Source organism: Chiloscyllium plagiosum, unplaced genomic scaffold, assembly GCF_037043375.1.
Source record: "Chiloscyllium plagiosum isolate Xiang-an unplaced genomic scaffold, Cpla_swu_hap1 HiC_scaffold_44, whole genome shotgun sequence".
NCBI lineage: Eukaryota > Metazoa > Chordata > Chondrichthyes > Orectolobiformes > Hemiscylliidae > Chiloscyllium > Chiloscyllium plagiosum.
Window position 1 is genome coordinate 21,958,452 of NW_028270182.1, and position 22,795 is coordinate 21,981,246.

At 43.8% G+C, this 22,795-nt stretch overlaps 1 protein-coding gene across 8 annotated transcripts in view; it reads right to left on the reverse strand.

Moving 5' to 3' along the window:
* Positions 1 to 785: 785 nt before the first annotated feature.
* neurl4 (neuralized E3 ubiquitin protein ligase 4) overlaps positions 786 to 22,795 on the reverse strand; it is a 220,178-nt gene continuing 198,168 nt past the window's right edge. For 6 of the 8 annotated variants that reach the window (XM_087983018.1, XM_087983014.1, XM_087983016.1 and 3 more), the window contains 5 exons: positions 22,325 to 22,432; positions 14,723 to 14,867; positions 14,171 to 14,283; positions 6,455 to 6,617; positions 786 to 2,507 (listed from right to left, as the gene is read on the reverse strand). In XM_087983018.1, coding sequence (XP_087839144.1) covers positions 2,303 to 2,507; positions 6,455 to 6,617; positions 14,171 to 14,283; positions 14,723 to 14,867; positions 22,325 to 22,432 — 734 coding nt within the window. In that variant the 3' untranslated portion in view covers positions 786 to 2,302. The remainder of the gene's footprint in view (positions 2,508 to 6,454; positions 6,618 to 14,170; positions 14,284 to 14,722; positions 14,868 to 22,324; positions 22,433 to 22,795) is intronic. The other 2 variants (XM_087983019.1, XM_087983012.1) reach the window with 1 other exon arrangement.

Consider the following 22,795-nt stretch of genomic DNA (forward strand, 5'->3'; position numbering starts at 1 on the left):
ATACTGGAATTCTGAAAAATTGCTGGAGAAAATTGGGCAATCTGGCAATATCTGCGGAGAAAGAGTTCTCGATTCCATGATGATAACTCTTCTGAAGTTAAACTCAACTTGAAAAGTGAGCTCGCTGCCTTTCTCCACAGATGCTGTCAGACCTGCTGAGGCTCTTCAGCACTTTTGTTTTTTTTTGGTAAGCATCTTATCATCCAATGGAGTATTCTACCCGCAACAGCTTCCTCCTCTCTTCCCCCAGTCCAAAGAAGGGGACATGATTAAATGACTTTAATAGGAAGGTGTGTGCTTCTGGTTTGTAACACACCTTGCCAGGGAAGGGCAAGTTGGATGAAGGAAAAGGAGGCGAGGGAAAAAGAATCTCACATAAATATTAAAAAGTTTCCAGACTGCAAGTCTTACATTCTTCTGACAGGGTTATACTACTTTAGTTTAAACATCAATAGACACTTATCATCTCTATTAAAACTGCCACTCTCACTCTGAAAACTGCTTCCAGTCAGCATTATTCATTACACAAAATTCTCGACAAATTGCCCTTGAAAGAATAAATCAGCCACCTGCCTTGAGGTGGTATATGATCGGAGTGACTTTGCATTTCGTCTGACATTAGACAGTGGAGGGTTAAACAAAAGCAGCATAAGTGATTGTCTGGAGTATGTCTGAACAGGGTGAGGGGTACACACAGTCCAGGAGTGACTCCAACCTCACTGCCAATCCCTTCTGTTCCAGCCTCCTGTGTGTCACATGAACAAGTTACAACATACACACGTGCATTTTCGGTTAACATTTTAAAGCAGTCTGCTTTGTTTGCAACAAGGTCTGTGTTGGCAAAATAAAACACCTTCCAGTGCAAAATACACAAAGCTGTCAAACAAATCCGGGTGATGCTCTCAGTTAGCTGTAGCCTCCACCAGTTCACATTGCAGCAATAGGACCTTCTCAGTTTATCCCTGCTTCTTCAGCTGCAGTCTACTCCCAGTAGCTGCTAGCCATTCAATCAGATTGTATTCCCTTCCATTCCCACCGGATATTAAATGGCAGCTTTACATTAAAGATGAAATGGCAGAGAGGTGATAACAGGCAGCCAATAGACGGTCCAAAGGTGTGTAGGTTAAATGGACTGGCCATGCTAAATTGCCCATCGTGTCCAGGGATGTGCAGGCTAGGTAGGTAAGCCATGGGAAATGCAGAGTTACAGGGATAGAGTAGGGGGCTGGGTCTTCAGAGGGTCAGTGTGGACTCCATGGGCTCAAAAGCCTGCTTCTGCACTGAAGAGATTCTATAATTAGCAGTGGAGTCCATTTTATACAAAAAAACCCAACAGTGGTCACAATGCCAGTCCGCAGTGCAGAGGCTGTGGCTCAGAGGGTGAAGGCAAGTTTGAGCTGCATCACGCTCGAGTCTTAGGCAATTGCTTGGGGCAGTGACTGGGCCAACTGAGCAAGGCCAACCTTTGCCCTCATGCTGCCTTTCTCTTTCATCCTGAGATTGGACAGATCTAGAAGATCTAAATAACCTTTGCCCCTTCCAAGCCCGCTGACTGACAAACACACAGCCGTGCCTGTCCTTCCCTGCCCCAGCAGTTCACACACTATACAAGTCTGTAAATATCGCCACAGTTGACATGCAATCACGTGCACAGGATTTCAGAAGAAGATCTCGCTGCCTTAAAACGTCCCTACAGCATTTGCACACATGCCCACCTGATGGGGGCACTTTCACCTTTGTGTGCCCCCTGTCCCCCTGTCTTTCCAATCTCAACTCCCAAGGAGAGGAAATATCCAGTGTCAGATGCTCTATATTCTAGTTATGAATCAGGCTTCTGGCTGTGTGCAGCCCAGTTCTCACGTTTCTACTGTCCAAGGATTTAAAAGAAAACTTCTTTTGAAAACAAAGAAAAATCTATAAAACTGTTCACTTCAGTGGAAATAGGGCTCACACCCATCACTAACAAAAACATTCCCCTCCCCAAAATGCAAGATTAAACTCAACTGAACATTTTAGTTTGAGGTTTTTTTGTGGTTTTTTTTCCTCTCTTTTGAACATAAGAGTCAATAGTGCAGTATTCCACTGGTGTGACAGCAAGTTGTGTAAAACTGTGCAAATGTGTCCCAACTCTGTGCTCTCTTACCACCCCTCACCCACCCAATACATCGCTGTTGCTGTAGCACCAAAGTGGGGTCATTCCCTCCCCCCCCGTTCCCCTTGGGCTTGCTCCATGCTCGCAGTCTCTCTCTCTCTCTTCCCCACCAGAGTTTCAGAGGGGCTGGCAGATTGGATGGGAAATCCTTCATTCCACACGGATTAACAGGCCGTAAAGGACCGTTGAGGCCCTCTCCTTGGTGATCCACTCGATTTCATTGTTGCTGAACCTGGGATCAATCGACTCGCTGGCTCCCACGGACTGTGGCCCCACCTTATACGACCCTGGCCGCACGCACACTTGGAAGGCCACTTGAGCATGGTGATGTCGTTGGGATTTCAGGTCCTTGAACCTAAGGAGTGAATTAGCGCAATTAGCCAGAATAAAAGATGCGAATTATTTAACATCGTTTAGCACAGAGAAAACATAAATTTGTGCCAGTTCTTTGGAAGACCTTTCAGATGTGTACCAATCCCCACAATCCAGCAAATGCCACCTTTTCAATGCAAGAACCACCTCGACCAATCAGACACAACCCGCAATCTCCTTTCATGCTGTACAAATGTTAAGTTTGTCCCTTGAATTGGTGTTTTAGCGAGTGGCCCTGAAGCATGCAAATGAAAACCCTCATCAAACTGTGCTGCTTTTATCAACAACACTCCTTTTTCAAATATCTATCTAATTCCTCTTGTGAAAGTTCGAAAGAATCTGCTTCCACCGGCCTTTTAGGCAGCACACTTTAGATCACCGAATTAAAGTCTTCTCATCTCTTCCTCTGGGCTTTTGCCAAATGACTAACTCTGTGCCCTCCTGGTTACCAACAGCCCTGTCACTAGAAACAGCTCTTTATTTTATCGAAGCACTTCAAGATTTTAAGCACCTCAGTTGAATCTCTCAATACTTTCTCTGCACTGAAGATAAATCAAACTTCATTGATCTCACAATAACCAAAGTCCCTCATTTCTGGAATGAATCCAGTAAATCTCCCTTCTCTCAGATCTTGACGGTTCTAAAATGTGCTTCCCAGAACTGAGTGCTTGGGATCTAACTACCCCATGATTATTCAAGTTTTGATATGTTTGCTTGTCTTTATAAGGCAGACAGGTGAGCAGATCAGTAGCAGGAGCTAGTCTTAACTGCTCCAGTGTAGTACACACCTAGGGTAAAGGTAGGCAGGAGCACTCAATACAGAGCCTCAGGTAATAGCACAAGCAGCTAGGCTCAGAACACAACTTCCTAGATATTTATTCCACATCAAATGTAGTAAATAGTGTCAAATGGTAGCGGGTTCAAGCCCACATGTTATGAACACATAACGCCGGCTGACATTCACGCTGCTGGTACATGAGGGGGCACATCCTGTCAAAGGGTCAGTACCGAGGGAGTTCCGCACTCTTAGCGAGTCAACAATAAAGGCGTGCCACTCTGTCGGAAGATCAGTACCAAGGGAGCTGTTTCGGAAGTTCATTACTAAGAGAGGATTGCACTGTCAGAAGTTCTGTCTTTCAGGATGAGATGTCAAATCGAGGCCGCACCTGCAATTTCAGGCAAATGGAAGAGATTGTGCAGAAATGAATCCGATAGCTGGAGGTACTCTCTTTTATGTTGGTCCATCAACTCCTTTAACAATGGTCTGACCTACCACCAGATTGTTGTTTTAGGGATCTTGCTGTCTGAAATTTGGCTATTACATTTCCTGTAGTAGCGACCAACTTCAAAAAGGTACTCCATTGACTGTGAAGTTCTTGGTAACGTTGGAAATGGGTGAGATGGGCTACATTAGTGCAAATCTATCTTGCAAATTAACTTCTGCACTTGTGACACACAGAGTGTATGGGTGGCACAGTGGCTAGCTTCACAGCACCAGGGACCCAGATTCGATTCCAGCCTTGGGCGACTGTCTGTGTGGAGTTTGCACATTCTCCCCGTGTCTGTGTGGGTTTCCTCCGGGTGCTCCGGTTTCCTCCCACAGTCCAAAGATGTGCAGGTCAGGGTGAATTGGCCACGCTAAATTGCCCACAGCGTTAGGTTCATTAGTCAGAGGGAAATGATCTAGGTGAGTGACTCTGAGGACTTGTTGGGCCAAAATGGCTTGTTTCCACACTGTGGGGAATCTAATCAAAACTAATAAAAAGCAAGGTTTGGATGGAAGTGATCGATAAATCAAGAGCCATGAGAAAATACATTGAAATTTAGTTTAGGACCAAACAGTGAAAGGTAAAGTGGGGGGGTGTGGAGATTTGGACTCAGGTCTAGCTATTCAGTCAACAGTCAATTCAGTCAATCCAGTAGTCAACAGGATTTCCTGAGATATTGTGTTGGGGACAAAAACTGCCTCATGAAGATTGATGCCAGGGAGCAAGGAACAGTTACGGGATTGAGTGTAGTGGTAAAGTAGTACTTGATGGAATCAATCATGAGCTTGGTCCAAACACAGACAAAACAGTTGAACTCAATATGACATCGAGGCAGCCTTTGATGAGTGCAGTATCAAAGAATCTTTATAAAACTGGAGTCAATGAGACTCAGGGCAACACCTCCCTGATAGCTGGAGTTGTACTGAGCACATACCACTGATGAATGCACAATGTTCAGCAGATGCTGAAGCAATCCACATTCATATGCAACGAGCCCTAGTTTGGGCTGCCAAATAGCAAGTAATAAGCATGCCAGGCAAGGACCATTTCTAACATGAGAGAATTTAACCATCTCTCCAAGACATTTAATGGCATTACCATCACTAAATTGCCCACTATCAACATTCTGAGGAGATAACCATTGACAAGAAACTGAACTGGACTAACCATATAACTGTGTGCAATTCTGGTTGCCACAATATAAGGAGGCGGCTTTCAAGAGGGTGCAGAAGAGGTTTACCAGAACGTTGCCTGGATTGGAGTACATTAGTGAAAAGGAGAGGTTGGACAGACTTGGACTGCTTTCATTAGAATGCTTGAGGCTGAGGGACAGCCTGAGATATATAAAATTATGAGAGGGCGATCATTTAAATCTATTTTCCTCTAGGGTGGAAATATCAAATACTATCAAATTAAGGTGAGGGGAGAAAGTTTAAAGGAATTGTGTGAAGAAAGTTTTTTTTTAAACACAGGTTAGTAGGTGCCTAAAACAAGCTGCCTGAGGACGTGGTAGAAGCAGATACAATAGCAAAGTTTAAGAAACGTTTAGATGGACACATGAACAGACAGGGAATAGAGGGATATAGACCACGTGCAGGTGGATGGGATTAATTTAGAACCGCATAATTGTTGGTACATACATGGTAGGCTGAAGGGTCTGCTCCTGTTCTGTGTAAATAATGTGACTGCAAGAGCCGATCAGAATTCTGCAGTGAGTAATTCCAAACCCACAACCTACAAGGCACAAGTCAGGAGTATGCTGGAATACTCCCCTCTTGCCTGGATGACTGCAGCCCCAAGAACACTCAAGATGCTCGACACCATCCAGGCCAAAGCAGCCCGCTTGACTGGCACCACATCCATAAACATTCATTTCCCTTAGCACAGATATTCAGTACCAGCAGTGGGTACCATCTGCAAGATGCACTTCACCATAGCTCCTTCAGTAGCATCTTACAAACCCAGAACCTTTACCATCTAGGAGGACAAGGACACCACCAAATCCAGCTTGCACATAAAGCCACACGCCATCCTGACTAGGAACTATATCACTGTTTCCTCACTGTCACTGGGTCAAAGTCCTGAAACTCCCTCCCTAACTATAGCCACAGTGACTGCAGCAGCTCAGAGAGGGACCCGCCACCACCATCTTCTGGTAGAGCTGAAACAAAAGTTGGCCTAATAATCTCCTGTGACAAAATGTTTAAAAACTGGCGTACACTTCCAAGTCATTCTTCTGACTTTGTCTAGGGGTGTGGCTGCACCATTACCCACCCTTAGCTTTATAGATTGCCACTGTGCTTTAGTACTAAGATGTGGAGAGCTGAGTAGGTAAAGGTACACTGGACAGTCATGGAGACAAAACCAAGGAAGTTGGTAGCTTCCATTTCCTGAACAGCAGCAGTTTATTGGCAACAAGCCCTTGACGTGACTGTTTTGTTCTTGTGCCAAATTAAGATTTATAAATTTAAATTTGATAACGTGCATCAGTGGGATTTGAACACCCATTCACCCCAATTTCTGTCAAACAAGTATCAAACCATCCTCCCACTGAACATGGGCTCTGGCCGACAAGCAAAATTATTTTGTGCCCTTCACTGTTGCCTGCCACTGAAGGGACAGTATTAACTTGACCATGTATCTGGATTTGCTCGGTACTTACCGTATTTTAGGACAGAACCGGTCAAGACCGACATATCGCATTGTTGGAGACAGGCTGACTTTCACAACGTCTTTCTCCTGAATACTGTTCTCCTCGGGATCGTTATATCCATTCTGGAGCTCAACTTTAGTCTCACTGGTACAGAAAATCGAGGAGCTCCCTGCTTTAATGTGGAGGAGGTCAGGTTGAGAAGAGGAGTGACAGCACAGAGGCAAGGTGGTAAAGGGCAGAGGCAGAGAGAAGGAGAAGAAATTAGAGGACAATGGAAAGACTTTAGCTGTTTTTCTCAGATCAACACAAAACAAAAAATGCACGGTTACGTAACTCTGGATTGCAGAAAACATCTGCTTCCGCAGCTCAGACATTGGTTTCTTCTAAACCCGTGCTGCACCTGTCCTGGGAGTGTTTGATGGGAACAGTGCAGAGGCAACTTCACTCTTTATCTAACTCAGTGCTGTGATGAAGGGCTTATGACCAAAACATTGATTTTCCTGCTCCTTGATGCTGCCAGCACCACAATCTCGACTTAGTGCTAACTGTCTTGGGGTTTTTAGATGGGTTTGGCTCAGTGGGAGCTTTACTTTCAGTGAAAAGGAGTAGAGAGAGTTTTACTCTGTAGCTAACCCCATGCTATCCCTGCCCTGGGAGTGTTTGATGGGAACAGTGTCGAGAAAGCTTAACTTTCAGTTTAAGAGTAGAGGTAACTTTGGCTTGAAATAAGTGGATTTCCAACTTGCAAAAGTTTGGCTGGATTTTTTTTCCCTTGAAGCAGGAAGGCCGAGGGGTGACCTTATAAAAGGTCTTTACAGTAACGAAAGGTTTTGATCGAGTGGATATAGACAAAGTTTGCTCTTGCAGAAATAGGGGCTGCCAATATTGTAATAATCACAAGAAATCCAGTTAGGAATTTAATTTACTCAGAATATAACAGCAGGAGGCCATTCAGCTCCTTGAGTCTGTTCCACCATGCTAGATCATGGTTGAACATATGCCTCAACCCCTTATCCCCTTGATATCATCAGTAACTAGAAATCTATCAATTTCTGTTTTGAACTTCTCAACAATTGAATTTCCATATCCCTCTTAGGTAAAGAATTTTAACGATTCACCACCTTCTAAGTGACAAAATTCCTCCTCAAAACAGGCTTGCCTTGCATTCTGAGACACGTTCCTCGGCTCTTGACTGCACAGCCAGGGGAAACATTCTTTCTGCATTAACTCTATCCCTTAAAGTGTTTTGAGGTTTCCATGAGATTGCTTCTCATTCTTCTAAACTCCAGAGAATACAGGCCCAATTTCCTCAATCTTTCCTCACAGTAAATTCTGGCTAAACCAGGAATCAGTCTGGTGAACCTCCACTGTACTTGCTCTGTGACAGGAACATCTTTCCTTAAGCAAGGAGACCACAGCTGCACACAATATATTATGTGCAGTCTTCCCAGTGTTCCACACAATTGACTGCTCCTGTACTCAAATACTCTTGTAATAAAGGTGAACACGTGCTTTTCCTTCCGAATTGCTTGCTACACCAGCCTGTGAACTTTCAGTAAAGTAATCTTTACACATTAACAGTTATCAATCGCTTCTCATTTAATAAATAACCTGCAGTTATGTTCCTCCTACCAAAGAGGATAACATCTCGTTTCTCCATATTGTATTGTCTGTCATGATACAGGTTATTAGACTAAACATGTTTGAGGTTCACAAGGAGGTGGTGTTAGCAATTCAGGAAAGTGTGAAAATAGATAAGTCCCCTGGGCCAGATGGGATTTACCCTAGGTTTCTCTGGGAAGCCAGGGAGGAGGTTGCAGAATTGATCTTTATGTTGTCATTGTCTACAGGAATAGTGGCAGAAGACTGGAAGATAGCAAATGTTGGTCCCTTGTTCAAGAACCCCTTGTAATTATGGACCAGTGATCCTTACTTCAGTTGTGGGTAAAATGTTGGAAAAGGTTATAAGAGATAGGATTTATAATCATCTGGAAAGGAATAAATTGATTAGGGATGGTCAATACAGTTTTGTGAACAGTAGGTCATGCCACATAAACCTAACCGGGTTCTTTGAGAAGGTGACCAAATAGGTGAATGAGGGTAAAGCAGTTGATGTGGTGTATATGGATTTCAGTAAAGTCTTTGATAAAGGTCCCCATGGTAGGCTATTGCACAAAGTACAAAGGCATGGAATTGAAGGTGATTTAGCGGTTTCGATCAAAAAATGGCTAGCTGAAAGAAGACAGAGGATGGTGGTTGATGGGAAATGTTCATCCTGGAGTTCAGTTACTAGTGGGGTACCACAAGTATCTGTTCTGGGACCACTGCTATTTGTCATTTTTACAAATAATCTTGGTGAGGGCGTAGAACGATGGGTTAATAAATTTGCGGATGACACTAAGGTCGGCAGAGTTGTGAATAGTGCTGAAGGATGTTGCAGGTTACAGAGGGACATAGATTAGCTGCAGAGTTGGGCTGAGAACTGGCAAATGCAATTTAATGCAGTAAAGTGTGAGGTGATTTGCTTTGGAATCAAGTGTACTGGGCTTATGGTAAGATCCTTGGTAGTGTAGTAGATGAGCAGAGAGATCTCTGTGTCCATGAAAGTTGCCACCTAGGTTGATACGGTTGTTAAAAGTTATACAGTGTGGTAGCTTTTATTAGTAGAGGGATTCAGTTTCGGAGCCACGAGGTCATGCTGCAGCTGTATAAAACTCTGATGCGGCAGCACTTGGGAGTATTGCATACAATTCTTGTCACCAAATTACAGGAAGGATGTGGAAGCTTTGGAGAGGGTTCAGAGGAGATTTAACAGGATGTTACCAGGTATGGAGAGAAGGTCTTATGAGGAAAGGCTGAGGGACTTGAGACTGTTTCCGTTAGAGAGGAGGAGGTTGAGAGGCGACTTAATTGAGACATATAAGATAATCAGAGGGTTACATAGGGTGGACAGTGAGAGCCTTTTTCCTCGGATGGCAATGGCTAGCATGAGGGGACATAGCATTAAATTGAGGGGTGATAGATATAGGACAGATGTCAGAGGTATTTTCTTTACTCAGAGAGTAGGGGCATGGGATGCAGTGCCTGCAACTTTAATGAACTTGCCAATTTTAAGTGTATTTAAATGGTCATTGGATAAACAGATGGATGAAAATGGCATAGTGCTGGATAGATATGCTTCAGATTGGTTCCACAGGGCGGCGCAACATCGAGAGCCGAAGGGCCTATACTGCGCTGTAACATTCTATGTTTAAACTCCCTTGAAGTCTCTTTGCATTCTCTTCACACAACTCTCATTGCCTGAGCTTTGTATCATCAGGAAATATTACAAGTGGCTCCACATCCAAATGATTCATACAGATTGTGAAAAGCTGGGATTCAGCACTGATCCTTGAGTTACCCCACTGGTACCACTGGGTGGGATGAAGTTCCCACAGAACCTGGATTTTTAGTTTTACACAGAAAATAGGTTCAGGAGTATGATCATGGCTGATCATACAATTTCAGTACCCCACTTCTGCTTTCTCTCCATATCCCTTGATCCCTTTAGCCTTAAGGGCCACATCCAGTTTCCTCTTGAATATATCCAACCAACTGGCCCCAACAGCTTTCCCAGGTGATGAAATTTCCCAGGTAGAGGATTCTCCAGGTGATGAAATTCTTCCTCATCTCAGTCCTGAATGGCTTGCCCTTTATTCTTAGACTGTGACTGCCAGTTCTGGAGTTACCCAACACATCTAGCCTGTCCAGTCACATCAGGAGTTTATGTTTCCAAGAGCTCCATTCTCAATTCTTCTAAATTCCAGTGAGTCCAAGCCCAGTCGCTCCAGTCTTTCTTCATATGTCAGTGCTGCCATCGCAGAACCAGTCGAGTGAACCTTCGCTGGACTCCCTCACTAGCAAGAGTGTCCTTCCTCAGACGAAGAGACCAAAATTGCACATAATACTCAAGATGTGGCCTCACCAAGGCCCTGTACAGCAGCAGCAAGACATACTTGCTCCTATACTCAAATCCCCTGTCCTTGAAGGCCACCATGCCATTAGCTTTTCTCACTGCCTGCTGCACCTGCATGCCAACTTTCAGTGACTGTTCCATCATGACACGTAGGTCTTGTCGCACCTCATCCTTCCCTAAACTCTTACCATTCAGATCATAATCTGCTTTCCTGTTTTTGCCACCGAAAAGTGGATAACCTCACATTTACATTTGCCAAGTATTTGCCCACTCAGCCTGCCTGTCTAAGTCACCCTGTAGTCCCCTAGCATCCTCTTGGTAGCACATACTGCCACCAGCTTAGTATCTTCTGCCAATGTGGAGATATGACAATCAATTCCTTTGTTATGATTCGGAGATGCCGGTGTTGGACTGGGGTGTACAAAGTTAAAAATCACACAACACCAGGTTATAGTCCAACAGGTTTAATTGGAAGCTAGTGTGCTTCCAATTAAACCTGTTGGACTATAACCTGGTGTTGTGTGATTTTTAACTTTGTAATTCCTTTGTTCAAATTGTTAACGTACATTGTGAACAGCGCTGAATCCTGCTCATCACTGACTACCACTCTGAAAAGGACCAGTTTATTCCAACTCTCTGCTTCCTGTCTGTGAAACAATTCTCTATCCCCATCAATACCTTAGCTCTGATATCTTCAGCTTCAATTTTGCTTACTAATCTCTTTAGATTTTCAGTAGCAGCTGCTGGGGTTTTGTGGAAGCTGTTTTTCCATCCTCTGTTACAGCTAAAAGCTGGGGGTTCTCTTCCTGCAGCTAGAATTGCATGTGAGACAATCCATTTCACTGAATTTGTCTTTGCCAAGGGTATGTTTATGGGATGTTACTACATTGGAATTGTTGTATTTTAACTACAGTGTATGAATAAAGTGTGTTTTGCTTCAAGACTCAGTTTGACCAATCAAATTGCATCCGGAATGCAACACCTGACACTTGCCTTTAAAATAAGAAAGCATTAGGGTCTAATCTATCATCTTAATATATTTCGAGGGGGTTTGGTCTGGTCCATAACATTTCTCTTCATTGACTCTGCTCGTCACATCTTCAAAACACACAGGTTTGTCAAACATGATGTCTTTTTCAACATTCAAGGTGATTCGACCCAATCAGACAATTAGCTTCTACATATCCAATGATCACATCCTTCAGAATATATTCTCGTATTTTCCCTGCTAATGGTGTTGGGTTAATAGGTCTGCCGTTCCGTTTTCCCTCATGCTTTTCTGAAACTTTCTTTTCTGCAGGGTTACATTTAAAACTTTCCAATCCATAGGAACCCCATTGCAGTAGTAATATCATTTTGAAAGATAAGCTTTAGGCTGAGTTTACATTAGGTGGGTTTATAAGTTAAATAACTGCCCATCAAGATTTCAGCTGGACAATTCTGAGGCTGTGGAAAAAATGTTGTTTTGGTTCAGTTTGGGACAGTTCTGCAGAAGTCTTGGACGAAGATGGAAACATAAAGCAGCATTCCGGAGAAGTGGAGAAGATGAGAAACTAGATTACTTTAAATTAAAAAGCTTCATGACAGTCCCAGAACAGAAGTGTTTGGATAACACAATGAATAGGTGACCTTATAGAGGTTTACAAAATTATGAGGGGCAAGGATAGGGTAAATAGGCAAAGTCTTTTCCCTGGGGTAGGGAGTCCAGAGCTAGAGGGCATAGGTTTAGGGTGAGACGGAAAGATATAAAAGAGACCTATGGGGAAACTTTTTCACACAGAGTATGGAATGAGCTGCCAGAGGAAGTGGTGGAGGCTGGTACAACTGCAACATTTAAGAGGCATTTGGATGGGTCTATGAATAGGAAGGGTTTGGAGGGATATGGGCCAGGTGCTGGCAGGTGGGACTAGATTGGGTTGGGATATCTGGTCGGCATGGACGGGTTGGACCGAAGGGTCTGTTTCCATGCTGTACATCTCTATGACTCTATGAATAGGTTATTTAAAGCTGAGAGCATTTTACCTCCAATGTACAAAAGCTCCAGGAAAAGAGATTTTCCATACTCGGACTTGAAGTCAGAGTTAATCTAGACCCATTGAGATGTTAGAAAAAGATCTTACGTACAGTGAGTCCTGTATGAAGGTGGTTTTGGTACAGTCCAGGGACATTTTGGAGGTCTGTGAAGGATTGTCCTGAGATAAATGGAACTATACTTCAACTATGGGTTCCAAAATCATTAAATAACATGATGTAAATAGTTTAGTTTATTTGATTTTATCTTCATGTCTTTTGCTTAATAAACTTCAGTTTCATTGTTAAAGTCAAATCTGCAACATTGCACGTATGGACGTCCTCAATAAAACCAAGACAAAATAAAATGTGATCTACCACGTCAGCTTTCAAACCTGACTTGTGCAATCATGACATTAGCCCGTGAAGGGATCCTTTAGATCACATTCTGTTAGAGAGACAACCAACCTGCAAAGCCTTACACTGCTTCTCCCTATTTTCCGAGGTAAGAGTGCAACAATACAAAACACCAATATTCCACCCTGTCAAAGAGTGCTGTTGAGTCTGCAAACATTTCACAACTTCACATGGTTTTGAAGGAAGACTATCACAAACAGTATTCCTGGGTTCTCTTCCTGGGTTGCGGTTTGGCGTACCAAACGTTACCTGCCATTTGTGCTGAAAAGGACACCTCAATGTCCTGAGCCGTTTCTGGCTTCAGCACAGAATGAATTAATGCAATGAGGTGAACTTTGAAATCGGTCTAGGGCAAGGATACCTCAGCTCAGAAGGCTGACCTGTGTGGGAGATGTTCACCTGATAACTGTGATCATAAAAATAAAACAAAATATAATGAGCCATATAACCACGAATGAATAGGAAAAGTTGAGACAATCTTTCTGCCTACATGCCACTATTCTGATGTCAGCTTTATATATCTTTGATCGACTGAGATCAATACAATAATCAAAGTTGAATTAGTGTGAGAGCTGTGAACAAGCCACTGCATTGTTCTCATGTTGGATTGTGAAGTGAGAGTTCTCAGATTGAATACAAACACATGAAAGATCCTTGAACACATGGGAATTAAGCAGCATAGTGTCTCATTAAAGACTTGATTCTTTGGACTGATGCCTGTATACCCTGAAGGAATGAAATCAATTTGAAGATGAAAGCAATTATTACATCATCGTTTGTCCACTGACACATCTAGTCGATATCACTGTATTATCTTTGACCTGTTTTGACCCCACTGCTCCTTAATTGCCTTAGCAGCTGTCTGTACTCAGTCTGGGAAGTGCTCACCAGAGTGTGTCAAGGAAGCTTTGCTTTAATTCTAACCTTTGAACTCTCAGCCAGTGGTGACTGGAGCTCAGGATTTTAATTGGTATCGAGTGAGACACTTCCTATCATGACAGAGCACTCCCACCAGATAGAACCAGGGTTGCAACAATGTGGGGACAGATGAGATGCACAGCCAGCAATGGACTGGTGGTGGCAGGGGAACATTTTCAGTGTGGGAGTGGGGAAGAAAAGAAGCAACAAGCTTAGTTCAAACAAACATTCCAAAAGTGAACAGGTTACTCACAAGATACCAGGACCTTCACAAGATGAATAGGTATAAGGATACAACAGGACAAACCTTTCTGCATGTGAAGGATGGGGAGAGTGGTGGTTCCAATGTGTTAAACATGAAATGATTTCCTTCCTTCCCTCATCCCCAGCCTGACAACCCACTAAGATTTTGCCTGCTCACATACCAGATACCAGCTCCCCATGGTCCAAGGTTCGTCGCAGGGAACCCACACATGTTCCATGATACGCTGTGTGCCACTTCTTGTAGACATTAGCAACTTCGCAGCGTGGATTCAGCCTGTAGGATCCAACAGTCAGCACAGTTCATGCAATGTATAAAAGAAAGGAAAACTTTCAAAAGCAAAGTCTCTGTGTTTGTACACCAACTTATTTAGATGTTCCCAAAATGCAGCACGGCTAACAAAATGCATGAGCTATGGCCAAAAGCCTGAGGTGTTAACAGCAACCAAAGGTGGGACAGGCACATACAGTGACTGACTGAGCCAGTGATCCATCCATTACCACCCCACCATGCATTACACCCAATCCTAACTTGATATCCATATGGGTGCATGGATGGACAGCACAGCTTCCCACTTGGTTGATTAAATCCCACAAGGTTACTCCAGCCCTTGGACAGCCTATGAGCCTTCTGAAAACTCTCAAGTCCCAGATGTGCTGCCATCAAGTGTGTTCAGATCAACCAGCATCATGACACTTGCCCCATGACCATTTACCTGAGTGCGAACCTGCACCATCCGAATGGGAGGGCGTAGTCCTTTGGTGGGTCGCCCCGCTTGTAGTAGGCTTCATCTCCACGCAATTTGTGGCAGGATTCACAGTAGCACAGGTTACACTTCACCTCCTCATCGAAGTAACCATCTGCAATGTAAGGCCATCTTCATGACAACCAGAACCCGTTCTAGTCACTCTTGACAGTAAAGTTCCAAACACTTTTCTAACACTTCCAAAGCTTTCCCTCCATCATTACAGAATCACAGAATTATTCCAATACTCCCTTAACCCTTGAACATCCCTCTTCTCTGCAACCTGAGCTACTGATTGCTGGCAGAATAATAGCCCTAGGTCCACCAACATAGCACGGATTGTGATGCTGTGTGGCTGCCAAATTAACCATAGAAGGTAAAGGGCACTCTGCTATAACACATGTTTCGTTATCACGAGTTTGCTGTAATGCAATTGACAAACTGGGGACACTGTTCCTAAAACTCAAACTTTTAAAACCTGTGCTGGCTGTAACCTGATTACATCACCAACACTTTAAGCACTCTTTCTAAAGCGTGATTTTTCTATAATGCAGGGTCGCACAAGAACGCAACCATTGTGTTATAGGTCTTTCTCAAATTCATTCACACTTAACCTCTACACTTGGGGGAGGAGTCATTGGGTGAAAGCTGATCCTTCAGCGTGATCGGACTGGACTCACCTCATTCCATTCTTATGCATCAATTGTAGCTGGAGAACCACCTGTCATGGCTTCTCTTCCTGTTCCCACACCATTACAACTGGTGTCTCCACAATATCAATCCCTGGTCCTTTCAGGTTTCTCATGCTGCCCTTTGATGATAAAATTTGAAAATGCACCAACTTCCAAGTATATGCTGATGATACTGAGCACCATCTCAATACCATCTCTGTTGCCCCCTCCACTGTCTCCAAACTGTAAAATTGTCTATCGGCCATGCACGATGATAAGAAATTTCCTCCAATTAAGTATCTGGGAGACCTCACCTTCGGACTCTGGCACAAACTCTGGTTTCCCTAGCTCTCAATTCCATTCTTCTCCTGGACAAAAGTCTAAGGCTGAACCTTTGAGGAAATGTTTAATGTCATACTTAACTCTAGAAGTTTCTAGCCACATAACCACACCGTCAACAAGACCAGGCCATTTCCACCTCGGTAACCCTGCCTCACTGCCACGCCCCAGCTAATGAGCAGCATTTTACCCTTCCTAAACCAGAGATCATTCAAAATTCTGCTGTTCACGTTGTTACTGACGCAAAGTCTTCTTGACTAAGTACCCTTGAACTCTGATTTACTCTGGCTCTAAATTAATATACCAACTTTAAAAATCTCATCCCTCCATGGCCTCACTCCTCCCATCTCTGCAAGCTCCACTAACCCATAACTCCCTGAAATCTAAACACAAAATCTGGCCTCGAGTTACCCTGATCTTAGCAACTCCACCACTGGCAGCACTATCTTCAGCTGCTAAACTTTGATATTTTTGATAGTTCTGACCCAAGGGTCTTGAGCTACTTAATAATATTAAAGGTCATATGTGTGAAGTGCAAATTTTTGATGTTCTTGGGTCACTGTTTATTGCTCAATGTATAGTGAATGTATGCTGCAGAATTACATATTTGTTATCCAGATAAGGGTGGAAGGAGGCTTGCGTGGGTCATAAACATAGAGCTGAATGAACTTGTATGACACAGCAGCCCCTTGTTTGGTATCATCTATCACCACCGATGTACTGTAGTAGTAATGTGCAGCATCTGGAAGATTCAGTGCAGTAGCTTACCAAGCCAGCATCTTCCAAACCCACGACTGTTAGCATCGAGAAGGACAAGGACAGCAAATAGACAAGAACACAAGTGTAGAAACATATAAAATAGGAGCTAATGCAGATTATTCAACCCCTCAAGCCCATTCCACCATTCATCATGAGGTCAGTACCCTTGTCCTGCACTCTCTCCCATATCCCTTCAGCTACAAAAAAAAACAGTATCTATCACCTTCTAGAAAACACATTGCTCTGGCCTCAACATTTTGTTTGGTGAAGAATTTCCTCCTGATCTCACTCCTAAAAGGTTTGCCCGTTATCATTAAACTATGACTCACCCACCACATCTGGAACATCTTTCCTGTGTCTAACCTGTCTCGTCCTTTTAGATATTTATAGGTTTTTATGAGATCACCCCTCATTCTTCCAAAATCCAGTGAATACAATCATAACTAGCTCAATCTCTCCTCATACTCCGGTCCTGCCATCCCAGGAATCTGCAAGTTTTCCTCCAAATCACTCACCATCCTGACTTGAAATATAGCGCTGTTCCTTATGTGGCACTGAGAACAAAATCCTGGAACTACCATCCTAATAGTACTGTGGGTATCCCAAACACATACGGACTGCAGTGGTTCAAGAAGGCAACTCATCACCATCTTCTCAAGGGCATTTAGGAATGGCAATAAATGCTGGCCCAGCCAGTGATGCCCACATCCATAAACACACAGAAAATTCATATGGCAGTGGTCATGTACAACATCAGCATATTACAATGAAACATAGCAATTCAGAGAATCATAGAAACGTACAACTCAGAAGCCCTTCAGCCCACTGGGTCAATGCCAATCAAAACCAACTATCTAAGTATTCTAATCCCATTCTGCAGCACTTATACGCTTTGGTAACTCAAATGTGCATCTAAATACTTCTTAAATATTATGAGGGTTTCTGCTTTTACCATCCTTACAGGCATTGAGTTCCAGATCCCCACCATCCTCTCCATGAAAACGTTTTTCCTCACATCTCCTTTAAATGTTCTGCTCCTGACCTTAAATCTATGCTGCCTGCTCATTGATCCCTCTATCAAGGGGAAATATTTATTTCTGTCTAACCTACCTAATTTTGGTGCCTCATAATTTTATACATTTCATTTATGTCCCCTGTCAACCTCCTCTGCTCTAACGAAAATAACCCAGGCTGCCAAAAATCTCTTCACAACTGAAACTCTCCAACCAAGGCAACATTCTGGTAAATCTTCTCTGCACCTGTTCCAGTACCATCACCTCCCTCTTATAATGTGGATTCCAGAATTGCACACACTTCACAAAAGAATATTTCATGTGCACCTTACAGAATAAATTCATTAATAATTCTGCATTGCCTAATGATTTTATGGGTTTCAAGAATAAAGTCCTTTAAGGTGTAATTATTGAACAGAGCTTTAGGAGGAACTGGGTTCAGTTCTGGGCATTACCACTTAGAAGGAATGTAATAACAATGTCATTATATTGTTCTTATCAATCTGCTTTACAATGCAATGTTTAAAAGGTTGAATTCTGAGGACAGGTTTGTGGGCGGCACGGTGGCACAGTGGTTAGCACTGCTGCCTCACAGCGCCAGAGACCCGGGTTCAATTCCCGCCTCAGGCGACTGACTGTGTGGAGTTTGCACGTTCTCCCCGTGTCTGCGTGGGTTTCCTCCGGGTGCTCCGGTTTCCTCCCACAGTCCAAAGATGTGCAGGTCAGGTGAATTGGCCATGCTAAATTGCCCGCAGTGTTAGGAATGTAATAACAATGTCATTATATTGTTCTTATCAATCTGCTTTACAATGCATGCTAAATTGCCCGTAGTGTTAGGTAAGGGGTAAATGTAGGGGTATGGGTGGGTTGTGCTTCGGCGGGGCGGTGTGGACTTGTTGGGCCGAAGGGCCTGTTTCCACACTGTAAGTAATCTAATCTAAAAAAAAAACGAGTTATATTCCCATGAGTTTTGGAGGTTTGTTGGGTGGGGGCAGGGGTGAAGGTTTATTCTCATTAGTGACGTTAAGGCAAGAAAGGAATCTGATAGTGTAGGTAAGAGAAAATTTACTACCTTGGTTGGAAATCTGTAACAACTGGGCACTAAAATTAGCACTTAGCTATTTAGGTGAGAAATCTGCAAAGACATCAAAGGACAGTAGAAATGTGAAACCTCCACCCAAGTCCCAGAAGGTTGTGGAGGTTACACGTTGGTTAGAAGCACTGGCCAAGCCCTGCAATCAACACCACTATGAGAAAATATCTGGTCATAACAGCGCAAGAGGAAGCCATTCAACCATTAAGATCATACTGCATCTATATACAGCAATCCAGTCAGTCCCACTTCCCTGCTCTTTCCCTGATGCCCATAGACAGTAATCTCCCTCTTTTGAAATCATTCATTGCCTCAAGTGGACAGTGACTTTGAAAATGTTTCACCTTTCTCCCATCCAGTATCTGTGTCCCCTTGTCCTGGCACCATTAACAAAAGGGAAACAGTTTTCTTTGTCTGTCTTATCTAGATCTGTTCACCCATTACAAAGAACAAAGAACATTACAGCACAGGAACAGGCCCTTTGGCCCTCTGCCGATCCAGATCCTCTATTTAAACCTGCTGCCTATTTTCTAAGGGTCTGCCTAGATACATCTTAAATGATGCTATCATGCCCGCCCCTACCACCTCTGCTAGCAATGCGTTCCAGGAACCCACCACCCTCTGCATAAAGAACTTTCCACACATATCTCCCCTAAACTTTCCTCTCACCTTGAACTCGTGACCCCTAGTAATGGAGTCCTCCACTCTGGGAAAAAGTTTCTTGCTATCCACCTGTCAATACCCCTCATGATTTTGTAGACCTCAATGAGGTCCCCCCTCAACCTCCTTCTTTCCAATGAACATAATCCTAATCTATTCAACTTCTCCTCATAGCTAGTGCCCTCCATACCAGGCAACACCCTGGTGAACCTCCTCTGCACCCTCTCCAAAGCATCCACATTCTTTTGGTAATGTGGCGACCAGAACTGTACACAGTATTCCAAAAGTGGCAATATGACCTGCCAACCATTGTACTCAATACCCTGTCCAATGAAGGAATGCAAGTCATATGTCTTTTTGAACATTCTACTGACCTGCGTTGCCATCTGCAGGGAACAGTGGACCTGAAACCCAGATCTCTCTGCACATCAATTTGCCCCAGGACCTTTCCATTTACAGTATAGTTCGCTCTTGAATTGGATCTTCCAAATTGCATCACCTCGCATTTGTCCAGGTTGAACTCCCAATCTGCCATTTCTCGGCCCAACTCTCCAATTTATCTATATTCTGCTATATTCTCTGACATTCCCTTTACTATCTGCTACTCCACCAATCTTAGTGTCATCTGCAAACTTGCTAATGAGGCAACCTACACCTTCCTCCAAATCATTTATGTATATCACAAACAGCAGTGGTCCCAGCATGGATCCCTGTGGAACACCGCTGGGCACAGGTCTCCATTTTGAGAAACTCCCTTCCAGTACTACTCTGGTCTCCTGTTTCCCAGTCAGTTCTCTATCCATCTAGCCAGAACACCCTGGACCCCATGTGACTTCATCTTCTCCATCAGCCTACCACAGGGAACCTTATCAAGCATCTTTCTAAAGTCCATGTATATGACATCTACATCCCTTCCCTCATCAATCACTGTCACCACTTCAAAAACTTCTATTAGGTTTGTAAGACAAGACCTTCCCTGCATAAAACCATGCTGCCTATCACTGATAAGCCCTTTTTCTTCTAAATGGGTATATATCCCATCCCTTAGTATCTTTTCCAGCAGGTTCCCTATCACTGACGGCAGGCTCACAGGTCTGTGATTACCTGGATTATCCCTGCTACCCTTCTTAAACAAGGGGGCAATATTAACAATTCTCCAGTCCTCTGGGGCCTCCCCCATGTTCAAGGATGCTGCAAATATATCTGTTAAAGCCCCAGCTATTTCCTCTCTCGAATCACTCAGTAACCTGGGATAGATCCCATTTGGACCTGGGGACTTGTCCACCTTAGAATACCCAACTCTTCCTCCCTCCTTATACTGACTTTACCTAGAGAAATCAAAGATTTATCCCTAATCTCAACATCCGCCACGTCTCTCTCCTTGGTGAATAGCGATGCAAAGTACTTAAGAATCTCACCCAGTTTCTCTGACTCCGCACATATCTTTCCTCCTTTGTCCCAGAGTGGCCAACCCTTTCCTTAATTACCCTCTTGCTCCTTATATATGAATAAAGAATATGAATATGATATCAAAATCAAAGCTCTCCTCAATCTTCTTTGTTCCAGGGAGAACAAGGCCACTTTCTACAACCCAATCTCATTGCTAAAACCTTCCTCATCTCTGGAATAGTTCAGGAAATATCCTCTGCACCCTCTCTCTGATCTTGACATCCTTTCCAATTAGTGTGGGTACCAGAAGTGGACACAATACTCCAGTCGGTGCCTAATAAGGCTCAGCAAAAATTCAAAATAACTTCCCTACTTTTCTACTCAATACCTCTAGTCAGAGAGCTCTGCTAACCACACCCTCTACACGTCCTTCAGAGATCGGTTTACACATACGTTCAGGCCATTATGTTCCTTCACACTCTTTACAGCTGCCCCAATTTGACGTTTGTGTGGTCTGCTTGTGCATAACTTGGTTGCCACCAATCCGATATCAGTGATGGGACACTTCAAACACAGACTGGGTGACTGTTTTAAAGAACACTTATGTTCTGTCTGCAAAATTGATCTTGAGCTTCTGTTACTTGCCACTTTAACACACCATGATGTTCACTGACCAACACCACTGTCTCAGGCTTGCTGTGGTGCTCCAGCATCTCATTTTTCACTTTGGGACCATGTAGCCTTCAGGTGGCAACATTGAATTCAATCATTTTTAGGTCCTGAGCACCTTCACCCACGCTCCTACCCCAGCTCCCACACACCAGGCCTTGTCATCACATCGGCTGCTACCACAAACAACTCATGGTCAGCCAGTAGTAGTCCCCTTTAGCAGCTACTGATTCGGCTTTACCAATTCCTTTGTCTGCCCATTTAATATTCTCTTGGGGCTCCATCTCCAGCTATTGCTTACTCCTCCCCCAATCCCACCTGCAGCTTGTACACCAACCTTTTCCTAGCTACACTCAGTTCTGAAGAAGGATCACTATACCTGAAACGTTAACTCTGCTAGCTTACCACAAATGCTGCTGACATGGAGTGTGCTTGTGCAATCCCGACGTGACTAATCTTGCAGTTCTCTGTTGAACTGTCCACTTGGTCCCACTCCCACCATCCTTTTCCTATAGCGCCTGCTGATTTATTTCCTTCATTCATGTGTCTGATTTCCTCTTGAAATTGTGCATCTTCACTGCTTCCACCCCTGTCTCTGTCACCTAAAAATCTTAAATCTGTGTTCCCTCGTCCGTGCACCATTAACTGACAGAAGCCTTTCCTTGTCTGTCTCATTCAATCTGGTCATCATTGCATACACTTTGATGAAATCTCCCCACAATCTCCTCCACCCGGAGGAAAACAAATCCAACGTCTCCAACCCAATCTCATTGCTTAATAACAGTTCCATACAATAATGACACTTTTGCAGCCAGAAGCTGTCATGCTCTCAGTCTAACCATGTTCCAATAATCTGCCCATTGTTGAAACTTGAGGTTTTGGCTGCTGCTGATACCCTGGTGCAGATGACCAGCACCTCTGTCCCCAAGTATGTTTGTTGTTCAAATCGGTCCCAAAGTATGAAAATCTCTCTCTTCACCTGGCAATGGAAGGAGTTCCTTGAACCTTGCACAAAGTGCTTGATATTCACATGTTTTCATGGGATTCACTTCAGGCGGTGGTGTCCAGCACAAATTCTCCTTAATACCTGAGGAAAGAACAACAGAGGGTTAATGGGAAAGAATAAAATTACCTATTGGATACCTGCGGATGCCACGGTGACTCAGTCATTAGCACTGTTGCCTCATAGCGCCAGGGACCTGGGTTCAATTCCAGCCTTGGGCGACTGTGTGGAATTCACATATTTTCCCCAGTGTCTGCTTGAGGTTCCTCAGGGTGCTCTGGTTTCCTCCCACAGTCCAAAGACATGCATGATAGGTGGACTGTCCATGCTAAATTGCCCATAGTGTCCAAGGATGTGTAGGTTAGGGTGACTAGCCATGGGAAATGCGGGGTTACAGGGAAAGGGTAATTGGGGGTATGGGTGGAATGCTCTTCGGACTGGCGATGT